The sequence below is a fragment of the Larimichthys crocea genome, chromosome III (genome assembly GCF_000972845.2).
Source record: "Larimichthys crocea isolate SSNF chromosome III, L_crocea_2.0, whole genome shotgun sequence".
Classification (NCBI taxonomy): Eukaryota; Metazoa; Chordata; class Actinopteri; family Sciaenidae; genus Larimichthys; species Larimichthys crocea.
This window is the reverse complement of record NC_040013.1, coordinates 11540200-11562341: the sequence shown is the minus strand read 5'-3', so window position 1 is coordinate 11562341 and position 22142 is coordinate 11540200. Positions and strand designations below refer to the sequence as shown.

The following is a 22142-nucleotide window of genomic DNA, read 5'->3' as shown; positions in this document are numbered from 1 at the left end:
TTACAGTCTTCCTTACTCCAGGCAGAGCATGTCTAAACCATGTAAATCTGTTCTTTGTCTGCTTCACTTCAAAAATCCCTTTCCAGAATAGAAAAATCTGTCTAAATGGAAAACAGAGAGCAGAGAGAGTGGCTTGCCTGCTTTGGACACAGTGGTGGACATCAAAGGCGTAGCTGAGGATCCCCCTTCAGAATAGCAGCTACATGCCATTCCAATAAGTGCAGTGTATTTGGATCTGCAGTTCAAAAGAGGCTGGTGCAGGCAGGCAGGCAGGCAGGCAGGCAGGTCTCTGGGGCCTTGCCACCAGTAGTCTGGTTGCACAGATGTTTTGAATGCCAGCGGAGACCATTTGCCACTCCTGCTGAAACTGAGGGCAGTTAGAAGTGACGGGAGGCAAGTTTGGCAAGACATGTGCTTCCCACCTTGCCTGACAGCTAGTGTGTATTACCATGCTTTGACACTTTGCTTCATTGGCCAACTTTTGATAACTGTATCTTTAATAATCCATAATAATACTCCAATTTAACATTTTGTTATACAACATAAAACTGAATTTGGTTGAAGAATATTATAAACTAAAGGATGGGCTATAAAGTAGCAGGTATACACACAGGCTTATGGTTATATAAGACTTCCATCAGCTGAAACATGTTTAGTCTAAAACTGACTCAAGTAAAAAGCTGTTTTCTATGAGTCATTTTTAATTCATCCTCAAATATGACTTTCCTCGAACAAGCATTTCTCCCACTGTGCCACTGCACAAAAATGTTGCTGGTAAATCTCAGCGAGTTAAAAGTTTGCCTTTCTGTGTAATCACAGAGGAGCTTAGTATTTGAGCACTTCGTGTCTGTGACGCACTGAGTTATGTCTGAGAATGAGTTTTTGACTCTCTCTTTACACACATCTGTCTTCTGCTGTGAACCCACGACACATTTAACAGCGTTCACATTTAGACTAAAGGTGAAAGTAAACACAAATTAATAACAGAGATCCCGAGGACGTCAGTGCACAGTCCAATGCAACATTTGAGGCCACCTTCTCCAATCTCCTCCAGATCTTTATTGAACAGTACACTGCTATGACATCACAGATTTGAGGATTAACGAAACTGTTCTCTATTGTTTCTGGCTATAGGAGCCAGATGTGAATATTCACTTACAGAACAAAGTGATCTAGTATAGAGCATATATTTCAAAGGTTTGTTCCTTTAGGGGATAAGGAGTTTTTTTTCTTTAACTGTTCTTAACCCTTTTTCCTACTTCGTCTATGTTTGCAGACATCTAGCATGTTTTTCCCCCCCAAAGACTGCGTATTGCATTCTTATTCCATCTTGCAAAATGTTATCACTATGTTGTTTATGGGGGTAGAAAAAAAAAACACAAACATGGTAACCTCCTGAGGCCAAACAAGTGTCGACTAGACCCAATCTGACACATTGTGAAAACACATTTATCATCCATCTATAATCCTTCCTGTGTTAATCAAATGATTACCCCATACCACGAGAATTTAGAGTTCAGTGCTAATTGCTAGGTAAGGTTTCTGTTGGCTCAGGTGCTGCATACTCTGCATGCTTACCTTCACAACTGCTACGCAGTCTGTGTGTGAAAGAGAACAGCAGGTCTTTAAAACATCAACAATTAAAGCTGTTAAGACTTGGTGGATATGAGCTGTCTCGCCACAAAACAAGCCATAACACCTTTTTTCATTCTGCGTGGGGGTTGTTGAGATTTAACTGCATGTCAAAGAAGTAATTGTTGCATGATCTATTATTTACAGGAAGGTTCTTATTTACCCTGAAGATGAAAGTGGCATTACGGTGAGGACAGTTCACTCTGGAACACAATAAAGGCGTCTTCGTCATCTTCTGCTCCCATCAGTTCAGCCGTGAGTAGTGTAAATAATCATGCGTCAGGAATTTCCAATGGGAAGGTTCAGGAATTTTTAAAGCCTGTCATTCGGATAATTAATCAACCTTCTTTCTCCTGAACACACTCAGGAAGTTTTCATGTGTTTTTCATTTTATTGAAAAAAAATGAAAAATCTTAACAATGCAGCAGTACAGCAGAGTGGAACATTTTAAGCTACAAATAACATTTTTAACTGCATGTCAGGGATATAAATTCTTTGAGACTGTACATCATTCCCCACTAATAATTACCACCATCATTAAGAAATGGTGCAGATATTAAGCAAAAAAATTGCGTCCATAAAAACATGTAAATATACTGTACCTAACTGTATAAAAGGCTCTTTTGATTGAAAATTTTAAAAACTGTCTTCAAACCTGGATGTGATCTCAATATAAAAAACGAATTAAAATAATTACAGATATTTTACACAGTGCTTGAGATTAAGACTAACGCAGCGTTTCATTTCACGTATGTAGTCACAAATAAATGTATTTAGTTCAGTGCGTTGTAAAATCAATGTTTTACAAACTTATAAAAAGTGGCAGCTGTCAAACATTTGGCCACTCTTCTGCTGTGAGATGTGGGTGTTACTCTACTCTGTGCATTTATGGGTCTGTTGCAGCATGGACACTTAGACTTAGTTTTGACACTGTGAAATGAAGGTGTCAAGGGTCATATCAGCTGTCCAGCTCAAAGTCTGTCTCGTCAGAGAGGTCAGGCCGAGAGGAATATTTCTTCCGTGAGAACTTCAGACAGAGAAGGTCTCCCACCTCATTTAGATGGTGCAGCACCTGAGGACAAAAGGAAAAGTCTCAGAACATGTGTGTATGTGTTTGATTCAGGTGGGAAAAAAAACACCCTCGAATGCCTCAAAGAGGAATTTCATGTTAGTAGGTTTGTCTACCTGGTTCAGCATGGCTCTGGTGTGTGCTGCAGAAACACAGAAGCGAGCTCGGGCCTCTGTTATCGGCGTGGCTGGAAAGCCGACTACCACTACGCCAATTTTCCTCTCAAGCATTTCTCGAGCGAAAGCCCTGGTCATCAACGAAAAACAGAAACAATCATCACTTCGCAGTCTCACATTTCTCACATTTTCACCAGAATCTGCAGTGACCCCACAAGCCACCTCAGAATGAAGAAGCATTTGCCGCAGTGCGTCATCACATTAAAAGTCATGAGAAACTTTGCTCCTTCCAGCCCCTCTACATCCTTAATTATGTGATAATTTCTGCAAAGCGCGATAAATTTAACAACTTTGAAGGGCTAGAAGCAGCATATCTCTGATGACCTTTCATTTTAATGAGGCAGTGAATAACTCTTGATTTTGTGGCTAAGTGGACAGTTTGGAGAATTCAAACCTTAAAATGTGCTCCCAAAATGATTTAGTAGATGTTTACAGTTTTGTATGATGATATCTAGATGATGAGTTCTCAAGAGCATATATAGCAGCAACTATATATTAGAGTAGATCTAGAGTAATGATGCCAGAAGTAGATTTAATATATCGTCGATTAGCTATAGTACTTTAATTTAAACAATTATAATGAGTTGTGTTACTGGATTAACATTGTAATTGTTTTAGAAAGTCTATTCTCTTGTCTTGGGAGAGGGTTGTCTTTAGTGGAGCTAATTATACGACTGCAACCTTTATAATGTTATTAGCTCACAGACTAATTCTCCTAAACTCGGACAACTCACAGCACACACACTCACATATTTTGTGGTTAAGTCATACGGCACATAAACCAAAGAAATTCAGGTTTATTGTTTGTAGTTCTGCCAACAAACTTGTGTGCCATCTCTACACTGAATCTAAACTTTGAAACTCATTGTCATTAAATGGAGACACTGCATCAATGAATCTTTTTCATATCAAACATCCCCTTTTTTATTGTTTTTCTTTCTTCCTTTTATTGTGGTTTTGTTGTTTTTAATCCTCTGTCTGTCATTTATTAATTTTCTCCTTTTCGCAATTTTGTCTAGAAGACAAAAAATATATTATTTTCTTAAACACTAAAATCTGTTTTCAAAATAATGTTCAAGGATAAGACTTTTTTCCACCATTAGTGTCCAGTGTAAAAGCAGAAGCTACTACTGCGGCTGTATTCAGTATGATAGAAGTTTCTGATTATGGTGATTACTGCACAGGATTGGCCTCTTCATGGATATTAATGGTGACTGGCATTGAAAGACACTTTATACCCAATTGATTACACCTGAGTGGCTCAAACAATCTTGGGTTATACCTAATCAATACCTGATGTTGCCTCTTAAGTGGTTACAGAAACCCTGTCTACACATACACAGCCTACACTACTGATTCATGGAAACTTTGGAGTGTGTAATGTGGCAGCCATTCAAATCACTTAGAGATGATACACTGGGAGCTGACCTGTAATTGCTTTTGACAACAAAGGGTAGTGAAGTTAATATTTACTGTTTCAGATTTAGTCTATGCACAATGAATAGTGTTTTTGGTGAAAGTTTAAGTGTACTTACACCACTTTGCCTGGCATGTAGAGCAGGAGTGGAACCACAGGTGAGTCATCATTGCCGTAGATGATGAAGCCCATCTCCTTCAGTCTGGCCCTGAAGTATCTGGTATTCCTTGCCAGTTGGCGGATCCGTCTAATGCCTCCAATTAAAACAAGGACACCACCAGATGTACATGAGTAAAGCACCAACTCACTCCTTTTTCCCCCCTCATATTTCCACTGTCTCCTGCAGGGAGGGACATCACCTGTCAGTAGTAGCTAATGTAGTGTGAGTTCTTTGCAATGCCATCTCATCCTGAGTCCTGCGCCTCCATCTGGGCCATTCCAGCCTCCACTATGAACTTGCTCATGATTACAACTCAGCTGCAGCAGCAGATGGTTCAGTTTTGGTACATGTGCTTGCATGTTGCCAAAATGAGAGTTTGCAAATTGGATACGATGGATTTTGCACAAAATGAGTGACTGCGGATTGCCATTGGAGCGTAGCCACGACTGAAACAGAATACAAATAATACTTAAGTATTACTTGTATTTCAGATAGATGTATTAGAAAACAAATCAAAGGCTGCAGAGGCGGCCTGCCCTCCTAACCCTGTGTTTCCAAATGACGTGAATCACTGGGGAGCCTGGTGCTCCATGGCTGTAGCAGAGTTTGGCATGGTCCAGCCTTGGAACACAGCTCTGTTTCCCTCTGATTACCTGGGAACAGATTGGCAGTTCTTTCATGGAGATGTAAGAGAGCACTTTAAATCCCCTTATCTCAGCAGAGTGAGAGAGAGGGGAAAAAACCAAAAAAAAACATAACATTCAGGCATCTGCCAAAAAGCACAGACCCCATTTTGTAAATTGTTCCTCTCTCCTAAGATAGAGGGCACGGAGGTCAAAAACCTGCTGCCAGACACAGAAATCATATGAGTAGGTGCGAATGTGTGCATGTTGCTGTCTGTCAGAGTTTTTTCCCTATTTCACAGCTGTTGCCACTAGCTTGCTTTAAAGTGCGAAATTCAACATCGACGAGAAAGACTGAGAGAAAGAGGGATAAAAACGTGTGAGGCATATATGCAGGGTGTGATGCTTCAGTTTGTTCTTTGGTGTCGCGATGGCATTAGAGCTGATGTTTTGAAAGACTGCACTGTTTGCTGTGTTCCCTCCCCTCTATAAGACAGGTCAAGACTGATTTTTCCACAACAGCTTTTTCACTGGGCTACGTCATATGCAAAGTATGTCTGGTTCAGAGCCAGACGAGAAACTTACTCATCTCTGTGTGAAACTACAATGTACCTCAACCATAAGACACCAGGCTTTAAACCTCGGAGTGATTGAGCAATCTATGACAGACATGTGCATTCTTGTGTGCCACACAGTTTACAAGGCCGACCATGTTTGCCTTATGGTGCACACCTTAAATCCTGTGTAACCTGCCATATACTTATTGTACCACAACCACCTCCTCCAGCACAACATGCAGTGACTCTGCTCCCACTAATATTCCTTCTATCACGACTTCTATGAGAACTACAACTACAATAACTCAAGGAGAATTGCTCTGGCAGCATTGCGACTGCTCTTGTAATGACTACTTCCCTGCCCTTGTGTCTGATGCCATTAAAGCAGAAACTTTTCAGAGGTACAGCGTTCCTCACAACACACACATGAGAATGATTTCCTCCACGTAAGGGTCACGTGTGCTCCGGGACTGAACGTCCCCCCACTGCACCACTGCAGACCCCTGTAATTGCTACCACATTTTCTGACCAAGCAGCTGTTTGTCTTTCCCTGCAGGTCTGGACTTACTCTTAACGCTAACATTGGTACTGTCCTCTGGATTTGGTTTGCTATTGTTTCCATAAAAAAATATATAAAAGGTGTAAAAAATTTTATTAGCCAGAGATAATATTTATCTGGGTAAAGAACATTAGGTTTGACGTATGTGGATATTACGACTGAGATTAAGGGTGACGTTCACTAGAAGGAGCCACGGTGAGCTTAGACACTCACCCTCTGTGGTTCCGTCTTTTCCCATGATGCACTTCATGGCGCGTATGATCTGCTCAGTGACAGGAGGGGACATGGCCGATGCATATACTGCACTGTGAGAATGGCTACGCAGGTAATCCACCAGCTCCTGCAATATAGGACACAGATAATCAGCAGCGACACTAAACAGTATGTTTACTGTATGAACTGTGGCCCTGCACTTTTGTTTTCTCACCACTAGAGAGAGCTCACATATAGACAACACCTGAGAATCAATTAAAATACCTTAAGTCATTGTAACTACCTTGGCACTAACTGTGGACCCTTTTCTACTCTACGCTCTGTGAGAGCCAGAGCTTAATCTCAGAAAGAACCAACACAGAAATTAGCCAGAATGAGGACCGCCGTGCTAATTATTCCTAAATGTCAGCGGGAGATTAATTCTGCTGGTGGCTGTCAGAAGAAGAGCAGGATTTCAGGAAATTGATTCAGTCATGGGTCCCTAGAGCACGTGTGTGTAAGTGGTCTGAGGTTGTGAGCAGGCCTGGAGCTGTGATGGGCTGCTGCTTGGTGGCCAGCGGGTACGGGGTGATGACACATAGCCGGAGATGCTGTCTGGCCACCATTTCCACTCACCGCCATCTGTCCTAACAGGGCGGCGGCTGTGGCTTCCTCACATGAGTGGAAGGGATTTTAGGGGAAATGCTCAAACGGGGGATAAGAACCTTGAAACAACCTGACATCTGTTTTTGTTTAAGGCGGGGGATTTTCACTGCTTTAGGGCCCCGCAGGATTTTGGTGCGACCAAGATAAACCAGTTAAGAGAACATGTCCGAAATCCATCTCACGTCTGCGGCGTGGCCTGACAGCTCAGAGTGTTTCCTCAGCCGCGCGGTGGCCGCAATACCGATGTGGTCATACATGTCCACAATGCCACAGAGTAGGAGTGGTGACAGAAAGAGCACATGCACTTGTACATGCTTGATTCTGCTAAGGATGTATTTATTTAACCAAATTTCAGTGCCATCCAGGTTTTGAGTATGTTAATGAATAAAGCCTCTTTCATGCAAGGTTAAAGTAAATTAGAAAGAGCTTGGAGTGTATTTACTGGGGTATTTATTTTTGGTACTCTCATAAAATAGCTATAACATGAGTGCTTTCCAGAACACATCTGTGGAGTCTTTTGTCGGTCGACCCGAATCCACTTAATGTAGGATTTGGGGGGGGATTTCACCACAACAACAAATACGTCAAATCTAAAGGCTTTCTCTCTCTTTTCCTGCCTGTTTCTTTCAGGAGTTTACTACAGCCAGCTGTCAAAGCCAGCAGAGTGTTCATACTTCAAACATCATCATGCTTGTTAAAAGTCATCCTGTTAAATCTAGAGCGCAGTTCCGACGCCTGCCACAAGAAGGGGCTGGCTCTTTGCCAGCTTTACCTTCTTATTATGGCATAGCAGGGCTGAGCCAACATAAGGCAACGGCAGGAAGGGTCCCTCTCTGAATACCTAATTCAAGCAACATGGCCGTTTCCTCTGTTGCTTTCTAATCAACTCCTACAAAAGCGGTGTGGTTATGTACTAAAGTGTACTTTTTAATGGAGTTAAAAAGAATTACAAAGGCCCGGAGTCACAGCCTGGGGAACATTTGTTGGACACATGAGAGCTACGAGGGAGGTGGGGTGTAATGAAACGTGTATGATTGAGTCCCATACATCTTAAAAAACAGGCCTGTGTAAAATAGTACTTGAAAATACTTTGAACAATGTGTTTTAATGGGTTAACATTGTTACACGGACAACAGTTGCCAGGTTGTTTAAACAGTGTCAGGAAAGTAACAGAAAGTCAGCTCAGTTATTTGATTTTCTAAGAATGGCAACATACCCGAGGCTGTTGGAATAGATTCAGTGTGATTAATCCCACCTACATATTTCCTCAAATGTATCTTGACACTGTTTGGGTCTATTAGGATTATTTCTGTATAGCAACAAAACCAGTTTCTGCCTGACCAGAGAAACAACAGGTCTACTGCAATGTTTTTCAGTCCATTCTATTACAGGTGTAATAGATGTCTTGTTTTGTGTAAAGCACTCCTTGCTTTTCACTGCCAACTATCTTATAAAATTGGAAAACTTTCTTGTTCTGAGCAGGCCTAACTTTATAATAAATACGTGAGTGCAGAGTGAAATTCTGTCTAAGAATTTCAGATACATTTGTAATGACAAATCTATGATATAAATATATTTATTTATTTAACTGCAAATGATAGCAGAGAAAGCTGAAACAGAAAAGATCCACAGTAACCTTTTTCCCTGCGATATAGCCTCCAGCAGCTCCGAAGCTCTTGGTGAATGTACCCATCATCACATCCACATCAGCTGGGTTCACATCAAACAGCTCGGTCACGCCCCTCCCTGTTGGCCCCACGGCTCCGATACTGTGCGCCTCATCCAGGTACAGATACGCTTTATACTTCTTCTTCAGAGCAATGATCTCAGGAAGTCGCACCACAGAGCCTTCCATGCTAATGACAAGAGAATCACACAAACAAAGGATAGAGTTACAAAAGGTCACACACATTTCATCACTTATAAACCAAACTCTTAAAGCGATTAAGTTGAAAGGTAAAAGAATCTGACCCTGGCCTCAGTTTATCTGCTACAGAGCATATGTACATCTGTAAATGCATATTACATATTTTGACATGCCCCAATCTTTCAAGAATCTTCCTGCTGGCCTCTTTCACTTTACTCCCACCTCTCTCCCATCTCTTCCTCCCCTCCGATGTGAACCTTTTAAGGCTACAAATAGACAGCATGAGTGAGTATATGGCTGGGGAATAGAGCAATCCCAGACCTGCTATCCTTGCTATGGCTGACAACGTCTGCAGCCCAAATGACATAAGACAGGACTTCACCAGGACCGATGCGGACATCAAAGGCTGGCCCAGGATAAGGCTAAAGCTTGCTTACTCTTTATCCGAGCCTTTTGATGTTACAGGGAGGCGGTACTTCTTTAAAGTCTGAGCCTAACATTAGACATTATTGCCTGATAAAGGAAGTCCAATGATGTGTAATTAAGCTGTCTCTCAAATTACCAGCATTGTTGTGGAACTAATAGTTAATTAATACCAACTGATGGCCATGTTCATGGCTTCCCTCTTCATTTGATAAAAGGATTGTCATAAAACAACAAAGTAAACCTCACAGCGGACTGACTGTGAATAAACGTGTTAGGGAAAAAATAACATGCTGACTAAAAGCACAATGAATACACCGTGTTTTAGTTCAGAAGTACTGACATATGTAGGGTGCGATTTGAGGGCAGGAAGAGGGAAGAAAGGAGAAAAGAAAATGGCCGTGATAAACAGTTGGTGCTGGGGGTGTAGCCAAGTCAATCTCTGTGGCTCCATTTGGCCTTGATTTGGAGCTAATGAGCAGATGGAGAGGGTCACTAAGACTCAGGATAGCTCACTGCCGGGAGAGACACACAATACCTTTCTCCTCTCTACAGTAATCAAACAGCACCAAACCATACAGACACACACACACACACAAACACACTATCTATTATTCAAGGGTGGAGAGGCAAGCAATTGAAAAAGAGACTATTACAGAAACTGCTAGGAATTCTACCTACCTGGAAGCCCGTACTTACAAGATTAATAGTACAACTGACCCGATATGTACCTGTGAGAGACCACCAATGTGTGTGTGTGTTGTATAATGATTGCTGACCTATAGATGCCTTCCACCATGATGAGGATCTTCCTCCAGGGCCTGTGGGTCCGTGGCTGCCCTGAGCAAACCGCCTCTCTGAGCATCTTTTCCAGACTTTGCATGTCTGACACACAGGAGAGTGAAAGAGGGAAATAGAGTGAAAAAGCAGACAAGAACTCAATAATCTAATCTAAATCTGAACCTTATTAATGAGAAAAACAAAGAACTTAACAAAACAAAAATGTTTGCAATAATAGTAGCAGTAACTAAAGCAGGTTATCTATATAGGGTGTCGCAATGCTAAAAACATAACTTGCAACTAACACCAATTAAAAGCAAACAACAGTAAGTACAGTCATATTTTCCACACGGCAGGGTGGTTCCCAGAGTACACAAGGCACTACTTTATCTGCCAGAAACACCTTGTACAAACTACACACAGGAAATACATCTTCAGTATGATGTTAATGAACACCTGCGACTCACTGAGCTAAATATGGGTTTGGCCAAAGGCCTGTTCAGTGCAGGTTGCTGAAAATCATGAATTTTGGCTTCAGCAAAGTAATTTCCCAGCGGCATTTAGAATTCTTAACAGGTATTGGTGACACTACCGGAATGTAATCCTCTGGTGCACACCAGCAGATGGCACTATTGAATAGCTGCAGTTAATAAAAAGCATTATTCAAAGTAAGTCTGCAATCCAACCAATTTCCAGCTGAGCGGGGAGTAAACCTGTCATAGCTAACAATCTGTCATAGATGATCGATATCGCTGCCTCAGCACAAATACAGAGCTGGCAGATGCTCCTGTGATAAAATCACTTCCTGAAGCTCAACAGAGAAGTGTACACCTAATGTTACCAATATCAAGACTGAGAAATGCAGACAGTGAAGGAGAAATCCACAGTGGCTTGCTGTGTGCACAGACAAGAACGGTTAAGATCAAGATATGAGATATGGGATACTGTGTGGATGGTAGTTTGCCTCAACAGGCGCACAGTGAATATCCATAACATTTTATAGTATTTACACCACCCTTCGGAGGACAAAATGCTACTAGATTACCCTTTGAATAAACACTTTTCATTATTTGAAAGAATAACACAAATGAGTGTCTTTTGTCTGTGACTACTGTATTTCAAACATACAAGCCTGACAGTGCTAGACTGGGCAAACAAGTCCATCTTGTTTCCTGTATGAAACTCAACCTCTGTTACAGATACACTACACAAACATTTTAAATACCATTAACAATAAATAAGGGCTCTCAGACATTTTACACAGAGATTACACCAGTGAATATTATTCCTTTACGTAACTGTTTGCATTTATTGATAGAACCCTCAGTAAATATTGGCTTTGTACTAGTAAAAGAGTGGCTGGTGCTGGAAGTACAGAAGCCAGGGAGACAGGGAGGGGTCAGCTACTCAGGTGCCTGAGGGCTCTTAGCCTTTAGACAGGTCTCTGGGATCTGCTTGGAGGACCCCTAACTGACTCTGCTTGTACCTGTCAAGACATATTTGCTGCCAGAGGATTGGCTCATTTGTCCTGTCTCCCGAAAGAGCACTGGATGTTTCCAATGCAAGCACAATGAAAGTTGTATCATTCATGCTTAATAATTCTCCCTTATCATCCACTGACAATATGTAATTTGACAATATAATAGAGAACAGGCAGCTTTAGTAAGATGACATTTTCATCTAAATAAATTTCACTTTCACAGCACTGCCGCTGATTGATAAAACACAGTTGTGACTGTAAACTGAACCCATTTCATTAAAGCTTTTACATTTGCTGCTCTAAACACAGAATGTTAAGTAGGTCTTTCCAAAGGCAAATCCTGTACCGCACTGAAAGTTATGTGCTGCTCACAGCAGCAACTGTTTGGAATGAATACAAGAAAACTGGATAAAGCAGCAGCATCTGAACAAACAGGAATTCAAACTTCAACAGATAATCTATGGCAAAATACACCACAGTGCTATAAAAATCTTTGACTGGCAGGCAAAATGAACATTAAGCACCAAAGATGCTGGCAAACTGAAAACAACACAGATTCCATTTCTTTGAACTTAAACAGAGCTGTGTACTGCGTTGGCAGGAGAACCAATTGAAAGAGCTACTGGACTTACTGTTATGTTTGAACACCCGGATAGTCGCTCCTGACAGTCTGGCCCCTAAGATGAGAGATGTGTGATTGAGCTCATCGCTCAGTATCAAACAACCCTGGAAACCAGCAGAGAAAAACAACTTCAAATTTCATTTTCAATGTAATAGCTGATTCACATGTTCCTGCAGTTCTGTGAACTGCAGTATTTGATTATTAATTAGAAGTTTGATAGTATATGATGGTGTTTTGGATTGAGTGGTCTAAACTTCCCTTGGGAAAGGAAGAAATTACATTATCATAAGTGAAACCATACAACATATATGTTGCTTTGTAATGTCTCCCTGGAGAATGTACTGTCTCATAATTGTTGCTGTAAAAAGAATCCACGTGGTCAGTTACATGTCTCATGCAGCTCTTCTTGCCCTATCCTCATCCATGCCTCCGTCATGGTCTGTCTAGGTCCTCTGTGTATGATAATAGTTGGACATGCTGCACGTGTTAGTAATTTTTCACCTCTTTCATGTCAAATGAGGTTTCCACCAATAGACACCTCGCAATTTTCATAATGGAGAGTATGGTAAGACATATTCCATACAAATCAGCATGCAAATTAATTCAGCTGTTCCACAAAATTTTCCCCAGTACATTAGCATATTTAACACTGAAGCTCTAAGCATTTGACTGCATTAGTTTGAATGAACTCTTGTAGAGGGTATGTTGACACGGTCTCAGTGACAGATACCCTCGGATTGGCCTGGGGTCCAGCTGGCCTGGTCACTGGTCTACCAGCAGCTGTCACTCTAATGTAGCTCTGCATGCACAGCAAGGCCTGTCCTGGCACAGCCTGTCCCTGTAGGATAGAGTTGGCAGTGTGGGTTGACCCCCAGCCCCTGCAGGGTGGCTGTGGGGGCTTTAGCCTAAGGGACTGCTGCACCTCTTGGTCTGTATAAACGACCCCGTCCTCATCACTTAAACAGTCAACCCTCCTGTTCCTCCTGTCCAGTCCAATCACAGATATTCATGCTGCGTGTTGCTCCTGGTAACCCATGGCTGTCCGTGTGAGCCAGGCTGGTGTGCCGACAGGCTGGGGTATGGGTAATCATACCCTTGAGTGCTGCTCTTAACAAAACCTGCCTGTCCTTGTCTATGTGTCTGAAAGCAGCTATGCCCACAGCCTCGTCTTCCCGGCTACTGTAATTTTAATTATGATTTTAATTAATGGGGGGTGGGTCGAGAGTTGTTCACCGCTGAGTTTAGTTGACTGTTATTCATTCATTTAGGCCATATGCAAGAAAGGAACAAAAGCTAGGACTAATTAGATTAATTTCTTCTGCATTGTGAAAATTACACCCATACAAAGTAGGATTTCCTTTTCATAGTGTGTGGCATTCCACGTATAAAATCACAAACCTTGCCAACAATTGCTGGAATGTTCATTGAGTTGGTGGCGAAACCCATCCCAAAAGTCATGGCGGACTCTGCTCCAACGAAATCAGCCACAAGTTGCTCCAGCTCTTCATGGATGCTTAGGTTACCTAAAAGACAGATATCACAGAAGGAGAACAATGAGAAGATCACTGGACCTACACGTTTGTCTGGCAGTCCTTTAGTCTGTGGCTTTTCTGGTCACATCATCAATCACATGTTTTGACAGAGACAAATAAAATGCAACCCATGTGTCATCTCACTCTCTAGGGCTTTGAAGAGATTTATAAAGATTCAAGAAGTGGTCAATTTGTAATTTAATTCAACTACCCCCTTTTCATCCCAGGTAATATCAAGGCCTGTCCTGCAAGGTCTAAAATGGCTCTGCAGCACATTTTGGGTCTGGGGCAATTGGTTATAACCTAATGTGACAGGTGGGGACCAGAATTCATTTAGAAAATTGATCTGTCACCTGACATGGTGTTTCTCTATTTTGTGCAATAAAAGTGGAAATATTTGGTGTCTCTGGGGTGCTTTCAGGACTGCCCTTGTGGTCAGCTGATATATAAAAAGAATTAGTGTTATAATTGTGAGCTACAGGGAGAGAGGTACGCAAAGAAAGGTTCATAGTATATACTGGATTTTATTTCTGCTAGCTCAGGGCAATGTTACATATGGGAGAAATATACTATAATGTATGTGTTCAATACATTTATTGCACACACTACATTTACTTGAGTTTCTAAAACTACTTCCAACTCATTAGTGATGCAACTAATAGCTGCCGATGACTGTTTAAATAATATAATATGTAATCCCATTCATTGTCAATATTTTAGAGATGGTTACTGTAACATCACAACAGAAATACTGTAAACTCTCAGTAAACAGACATCTGCCTTTTGAAAATGTACAATATGAAAACATACATTAATTCAGTCATGATCAGCAGCGTAAATGAAAATGAAGACTGGTTTTAGGATGTTGTCAGTAGGCAATCCTCATGAGAAAACGGTGCTTTAGTTTCATACACGTGGGATACTAATCATCATAGTCACGATCAATAACAATCAGTAACCACCGAGAACAGGCATTAAAAAGTTCAAACAGACTGAATGTTTCAGGAAGCACTGGAAAATGGGTATCGACTGATCTGTATAAAACCATAATGCAGTGAAGCAGCTCTGTCTTTATGATGATTCCCATGCAGTGCCTTCCATCAGGCCTTGCGCTAAGTCAAATCGATTCATACATTTCCTCAACCACTCAGGCTCACACTCACTGCTGGCATGTTCAGCTTTTTTGATCAGACTGCATCGGCATTTGCTCTCTATATAGAACATTTTACTTAACCATGGCCTCATGGAGAGGCCCTATCTCCTTATTGATATGCTAACCTCATAATGCTGCTCTGGGTCTGGATACTTCTCAGGTAAAAGAGAGCAGAGTCTTTAATCGATCGCACTCACTTTGCTTAGCTTAAATGTTACCTACTCTGCCATATGCATCTCATAAAGCTTGGACACCTTTCCCCTGAATTATTAAAGTCACCTTTCTGTCAAAGCTTGTTGACCAAAATGACTCTGTTACTAGTCCCAAGGTTGGAAAGTATTATTGTGGAGGGACAATAAAGATTGTGCTTGCAAATCCCCAAGCTGAATCCGTATCTTTCACTGTCAACCTGTGACGGAGTCTTTCCAACAAGACAAGACAAGAAAGAAACACCCTTGGAAGAGTTAATCATTTCTATCAACTCCATCAACTGGAGTCTCAACAGACACGTACAGCATTCACATCTTACTTTTAACATGTAAACATGCTAAATGCAATATTACATAAAATTTGTACATGTATACAATATGGCAAAATGCATAATACTACATGCTTGGTGGGTGCACGTATTTCTTGGTCATTTGTCATTCATTTGAGTGACATCATTATCTAATTTGCTGTATGTTAATGATTACAGAAAAGGTGGGAACAGTGAGCTATTCATTAATACGAATCCATAAATGTTGGACATGTGTGTTTATTTACAGGGTGTGCTGAGTGCACTTTGTATCTACATCCACATACCGATTAAATAAAAAAAAAACACACAAAAAAAACAAAACTGCTCTCTCTGTGCACTTGCATCCAACTGACTCAACTTGACTGAGCTGAACATAGGCTATTATTGAACTGCTATTTCTAAATATATTTCAGATCAGATCATGTAGAAGGAGAAATTAGATGAAACATCTGAAAAAGAAACTTAAATCTTAAGTGGATGTCAGAGGCACAGACAAGGAAGAAGGAGAAAAAATTAAATTTTGAAGGTTTTCTGTGCGTCACCAGTACAAATCGCTGCATCTGAACTGAAACAATGGTGATGGTAGCGTCACTACTGCTATTACAGAGATACTGGGCTCTTTAATAATTGATGCTTAATAAGGTCTCATGGGGGAAATGCTTGTTATTCTTTTAGGCTCTTGGTGAGCAATCTGAAACACAGATTACAAACCCAGGGAAAAACAGTCCCATTTTGAAAGAGAAATAAACATATAAATAAATCACATAAATGAATAATGGATGGTGCGAGGAGTGCATTGGTTTGTGTGTGTGGGGAGGGTCTCATACTTCCAGTCTGACAATACTTATAACTAATGATCACATGCCATTTAATTCCTCTGGTTTTCTCTGTTCTTGTCAAACCGCTGATATCATGCAACACTACGCAGTGACTCAACCCTCCCTCATGTTAGCTTGCTCTCAGTAGATACACATCACAGGGGTGTCATAATAACAACAGTCACACAGAGAAAAGAAACTTCTTTTCTTAAATAAACTTAGTCTGACCTGTTCACAGATGATGGCCAACCATCAGATATAACAGCCATAAAGATGCTATGCCAGAACATGTGATCTTGGTGCACGCAGCCACTTAAACACCATCAGAAGCTGGGTTGAAGTTCAGAGCATAAAACACCATTTAAAATTCATGTGAAGCTACAGATCTCACTGTCTGATCCTTTCTTTTCTAACACTTCCATCACATATATTCCTTTTGCATCATGCCTAATGTCCAGGGTGTTTCATAATGTTACATTACACTATAATATAATTTCCCCCAACTCCTCAGTGTGAACCCATATGTAATGATCTCAGCGTATGCCCAAACGGTACATAATTCAACAAAGGGTGAATAATTCATATAACATTGCAGCTAGTGAAAGATAATTAAACACGCGGGCAGTATAATTCATGAGAAAGATAATAAATGACGGCATATGTGATGAGGGAGATGGAGTTTTATTTCCAGTTTGATACTAAACCTATTCAGTGTCATCAGTGTCTGCCAGAGACTTTTAAACCAACTGCACATGTAAGAAATTTGGAGCACTGTCAGAATAAATGCCCCTTTCCAAAACAACTTAAGAGGACAAATGCCACACAATAATATTTTATCTGTACACCCAACTGCACATTAACCACAAACTTACCTATTTCCTGCCTTGTGCTGCAAACCCCAACCCCATACTGCTGTGCTTTGTCTGCTACAGTTTTCAGGAAATCAGCCTTGTTCTCAGCAAAACCGAGGTAGTTGTAGGAGCCCATGTTGATAGCATTGTGTATGGTCCTCCCGGTTAACCTGTGAGCGTGTAAACATTAGGAATCACTTAGCCTCTCTATTTTGTTTCTACACATGCACACACTCAGAGAATTAATTACATATTATAAAAAGTAATCAACATTCAATTAAAAATAATTGTTAAACATAAACTTGTTTTTTCACCAGTGGAGTCCTGTTCATGAGAGGCAATTATAAAAATGCCAATTTAAGGTAAACAGCAGTGACTACGTGTGTAAACACCACTTGTTATTCCTGTTAAGTAGAAAATGAAATATTCAGAGCTCATTATAGCCAGATTTAAGAAATCATGCTGTCCCATAATATGCAAGTACACATGCAACTCCATTCAGAATAAACTGAGATAAGATGCAATGTGTGAGTGAATTTCTAACAATAGCACAAGTTGAGTTAAACATCACGCAAATTCAGAGTGTGAAGCCTCACTGTACATCAGTATCCGTGTGTTTTAAGAGAAGTGGTCTGTTTCATCAAATGACCTACTTCCTCTCACTGCTCATTTAAACCTGCACACCACTACAAAACCCATCTGCATGTTTACCCATTCAGTACATGTCACCACAAAAGACAAGCTGACTGCCCCATTTCTACATTTTTCAGTCACACTGAACCTGTAATCCACGCCTACCACTCTTTCCAGATTCACCATGCCATATTCACTCCCTGTGGCTCTGTTCATGTTCCTATTCATAATAGATTCCCTGAATATATATCCCTGAGTAGCACAGAGGCATCTCAACTGTATCCAAAAAAATAAAGACTGGCATATCCTTGCTGTTGACACATACTGATGTGCTTCAGTTTCTATCACATTAGCTTCTAGAGGAGGAGCTTGATCTAGTCACTTAAGACTTGTATAGTTTCCAGCCCCAAAAGAGATGATTGTGTTCAAAAATACTTAATGGCCTGGTTTAAACCAAAAAAACATTTTTAAATTCCTCAGTTGAGCATTATATATGTCTTGAGTCTCATTTGTGACTGTATGTTTCCAGTACCTGAATGTCCAGTTATAGTCATCAGACACCCTCTCCATTAGGTCAAAGACAGGTCCCGGCATGCTGCATATGGGACGGTTCCAGTTGTCTCGTACCCTCATGTACAGGTTTCGCGTGTAAAAGTTCTCAAAATCTTGATAAAGTGGTATGAAATCCTGAGAACAAATAGAAATATGTTCAATAACGTCACAGTAAACCAGTAACAGAATGTCACAGAGCGAGAGTGGAGAACAGTCAGAAGCAAAAAAGAAAAGTGACTTCTTGAAATTCCGATCATGCCGGTCCTAAAAGTACAAGAACAAAACAATCTATGTCACAACTAAACATTATAGAAAGACTGCTGTTGTTGAGATGAATGAAAGCAACTTCTTAGTAATTTTTCTAAGAAACAAAAGATTCTGCATTTTCTTCATAGCGAGAGGTGTCTTTTTGCACTCAGTGTCTTCAGTACTAACAAGATCAGGTCAGGTTAAGACATTCAAAGTAGATATACTGTTCCAGATATGCTTTAGTTTTGTGACCAGAAACATTGCCTTGTCTGTCTTCTTAATGTACTTTTCTAGGTAAATAGGTACCCTTCTATATAGTACATGATTTGTGTTTGATGATTTAACCTATTAAGACCATACAGATGTTCATTATATATTATATATATATATTATGTCCCCTGACAATGCTATTTACCAGGAGTATTTGGGCCTTCATCCACTAATGCTCTTTTTCCTTTACGTCACACTGTAAATGATAAACACAGGGAGGAGGCTGTCCCTACATACTGCCTTACCAAGATAACAACAAAACATGGTCATGGCATTTGTTTTTATATGGTTATAGCTTTTGTAATACGAGCCCCCCAAAACAAACCACTGACTACTCCCAATTTATCTTAACTGTGATTTTTGGATTAAAGAAATCAAATCTATGGTAAAACAATGGCTCTAATGTGACAGCGCTTAGGCCTTATCTGGAATCTAAAGCACAGCAACAAAGGAAGAACTTGAATCCTCTGAGATTTAATTAGGTCTTCAACAGATATTCTCTGTGGTGTCCTGCCTCACCCATGGCAACAATGTAGTGCAGAAGAACATGAAGAAAGAAGGCAGAGACAGAGCTTAAGAGTAAAAATTGAAATAATTAGGGGGAAACAAAATGTGTTGACACCCAAGGCATGCATGCTGCTCTTTTCCAAGTGCCTGGGTGCATGCGGATGTCTACAGTATGTGTGTAATCCTAAAATATGCCTATGTTTGTGCTGATTGCATGTTTTACCTACCTTCTGTTCCTCTCTTTCCTGAGCGAGGTGACACTTCTCTAAGCCCACAGCTCTGAGGAAATCTCTGAAGTAGCCAAACAGGGTGACAATGCCAAAGCCCAGGTATGTCATGACAGCCACATAGATGGGAGCCTGTTCAAAGGACTCCTGTCTGTGCTGCCTCGAGGCAACACCATTCCCGGGGCCATTTTTCTATACAACAAGAGCCCCACATAAGCATCTTACATTGCAGACAAGACAAGAGAGAACAATATCGTCTGTATGAAAAAGACTTGATTTCAAATGAAGGGTTGTAATTAACACCCTAATTAACCTAAATAAAAAAGAGTCACGCAGTGGCCTACTGGTGCACTTACAGAGGACACTAACACATATTATTCAACACTGAACCAAGGCATACTGGAAGACAATCCACATAAAAACTGCAAAATATTGTCATTTAACATTGTTGTAGAAACAATGAAATCATTTACAGTAAATGTGACTTTGTGGATATGCTAATTTTGTGTTTATAAGTCAGTATTAACTGATATGCGGTGTCCAGCCAATATGTGCTTAAAATGTTGTACTTTTTCTAAATGTAATAAAGTTATTTTAAGAATGAGTTTAAAGAGAGTACAAACCAGAACACAATTAAGATGTGAAAATGTAAAGATTTTTACTGATTAAGTCACAGAGTTACACAGATTTTGCTCTTTGAAAGGATGAACATTACTGGCAGCCGTTGCACAACTCATGCCAGCAGTTAAAATGATGCAATTTGTGGAAGAATTTACAAAATAAACTGTTCAACAGAGCTGATTTCTAATGAATGGATGGTAGCCTGATGTGACCTGATTCAATAACTTACCATCATTATAAAGGTATTTCCACAATTTTCAAAGTAATTTCTGACAAACTTAAGCAAAAACTATTTCTTGTGCTACATAATAAATACCATTTTGATCTTTAATTTTAATAAAGAAAGGGCTCTTCTGTTTCTTACCCTTTCTTCAACCAACGATGGCAGCTGAAAGAAACATGTTACTTACATGTAAAAATATGAATGAATAAATAGAGGTAGCATTAATGCACCACGAAGGAGACAGGTCACTTTCGGCTGCCATTTCGTTGTTTTGGTTTCGCTGCCTCAGCTTGAATATCGGATTAAAATGTTTTTGTGCAGTGGACGACATAATATTTGTTTTTATCCATCTGTACTGAGAAGTTTTGTGGAAAGTTGCGGTAAGTGTTGCTTTCATAAAAAAAACTAATGACATGATGCTAACGCTGCTAAAATCAAAGTAGCTAATTAATTAATTAATTAATTAATTAACAAGGACACCTATTTGGTTGGGTTTATGATTTGCATTCAAATACCTCCTCAAGAGACCATACCTCCTTAAGTTATTAGTTAAATGTAGCTACATATCAGTTTACGCTTTACGTGACGCAGTTCTTCTCCAGTGGTTTGTTATTTAATTACAGCTATGCGGGTTATTGATATCCAAATTGCATAATGCAAAATAACCTGTTATGTGTTCAGCAAGAACACAATGGCTTTGTGTTTTATTTTCACAGACAAATAACTAAGGTGCCACTCGTCAATGAAAAGTATTTACAGCGAAACAAAAGCAGGGTGGCTGCACCTTTCTCACCTGTCCAGTCAAAGAAAACCTGCTATTGCAGAAAGGAAGAATTTCAGGGCGGGGTCGGTGTTTACATTCACTGTTTGCAATGTATTTTTAAAAAAAGCTTTCTTGCAAACGACAGTCGGTACAACTTTAAGGACCATAAGAGCGGCTAAAAAACAAAAAAAACGATAGCAAACACAATGACACTTTTCTTTGACGTGCAGTGCATATTTGGTAGGACAGCGGAAGTGTGGCATTGATGAGCTTCATATTCAAGAGGTGGATGGCATACTAAGGTTGCCTACGTCACAGAGGTGCTTTCAGGTAAAGATAAATCCCTAATGAGAACATTATTTGCACAGATTCAGCACTATCTCTGGAAGAAAGTAGCAAAAATACCTCTCTCGGGAACTTTCTCAAGCAGATGCAGTAAATGATTTGATTCACAAATATTTTTTTTTGTAAATAAATCCAGCCGCTGACAGACATACCTCTGTCTTGATGTGATGGCCATTCTTCTTGGTATCGTCGCATTTTAGTCCATTCTGGTTCAAATGTGGCTTCAGGTTGTCGTTAGCCATGTTCCTGTGCGCACAGCAGCGACTGTCTCCTCTGTTTGACGGTCAGGTAATATAGCCGGCGGTACTTTACTGAACTTACAAAGGTGACTTCCTCCTTGTTGCTCTAGCACAGCCTCTCATGGTTTGCTGCTGTGTTTGAACATCGCCTGTGAACAAAACGTCAGTTAATGCACTGTTTCGATATGTCAACGTGCCAACTCTCTCTTCTCCTTTATCTAAAAGTGAAACTTCAGTTCAGTTCACAGCACATACCATACTACCTCATTTAGATTTTAAGATACTGTATTTCTTTGAAGATATTTAGTTATTAGAATATCATTTATTTCCTCGTTTGTCTTGTTAAGGCACTCTTACTTTTCCATTAGTGGAAACAAACTAAGTACATTTACTCAATGACTTACCTTAAGTAGAGT

At 40.3% G+C, this 22142-nt stretch overlaps 1 protein-coding gene across 1 annotated transcript; it reads right to left on the bottom strand.

Moving 5' to 3' along the window:
- Window positions 1-1985: 1985 nt before the first annotated feature.
- sptlc3 (serine palmitoyltransferase, long chain base subunit 3) lies at window positions 1986-21891 on the bottom strand. The gene is made up of 12 exons (XM_010729886.3): window positions 21640-21891; window positions 19536-19727; window positions 18263-18417; window positions 17119-17267; window positions 13622-13746; window positions 12234-12327; window positions 10121-10226; window positions 8688-8907; window positions 6407-6533; window positions 4413-4548; window positions 2818-2947; window positions 1986-2704 (listed from the first exon to the last, which is right to left on the bottom strand). Exons 1-12 carry the CDS (start codon window positions 21727-21729, stop codon window positions 2591-2593), a joined length of 1638 nt encoding a protein of 545 aa, XP_010728188.2. The 5' UTR covers window positions 21730-21891; the 3' UTR covers window positions 1986-2590.
- Between the last annotated feature and the right edge of the window lie 251 nt (window positions 21892-22142).

Bases quoted from the DNA above. Each gene is read 5' to 3' on its own strand.
- sptlc3 (XM_010729886.3), bottom strand. From the start codon at position 21,729: ATGGCTAACGACAACCTGAAGCCACATTTGAACCAGAATGGACTAAAA. The intron at 8,908-10,120 runs GTCAGCAATCAT...TCTTGTCATTAG, and splicing joins ATGGTGGAAGGCATCTATAG to CATGGAAGGCTCTGTGGTGC. The intron at 4,549-6,406 runs GTGAGTGTCTAA...TTTTAATTGGAG, and splicing joins AAAAGACGGAACCACAGAGG to GCATTAGACGGATCCGCCAA.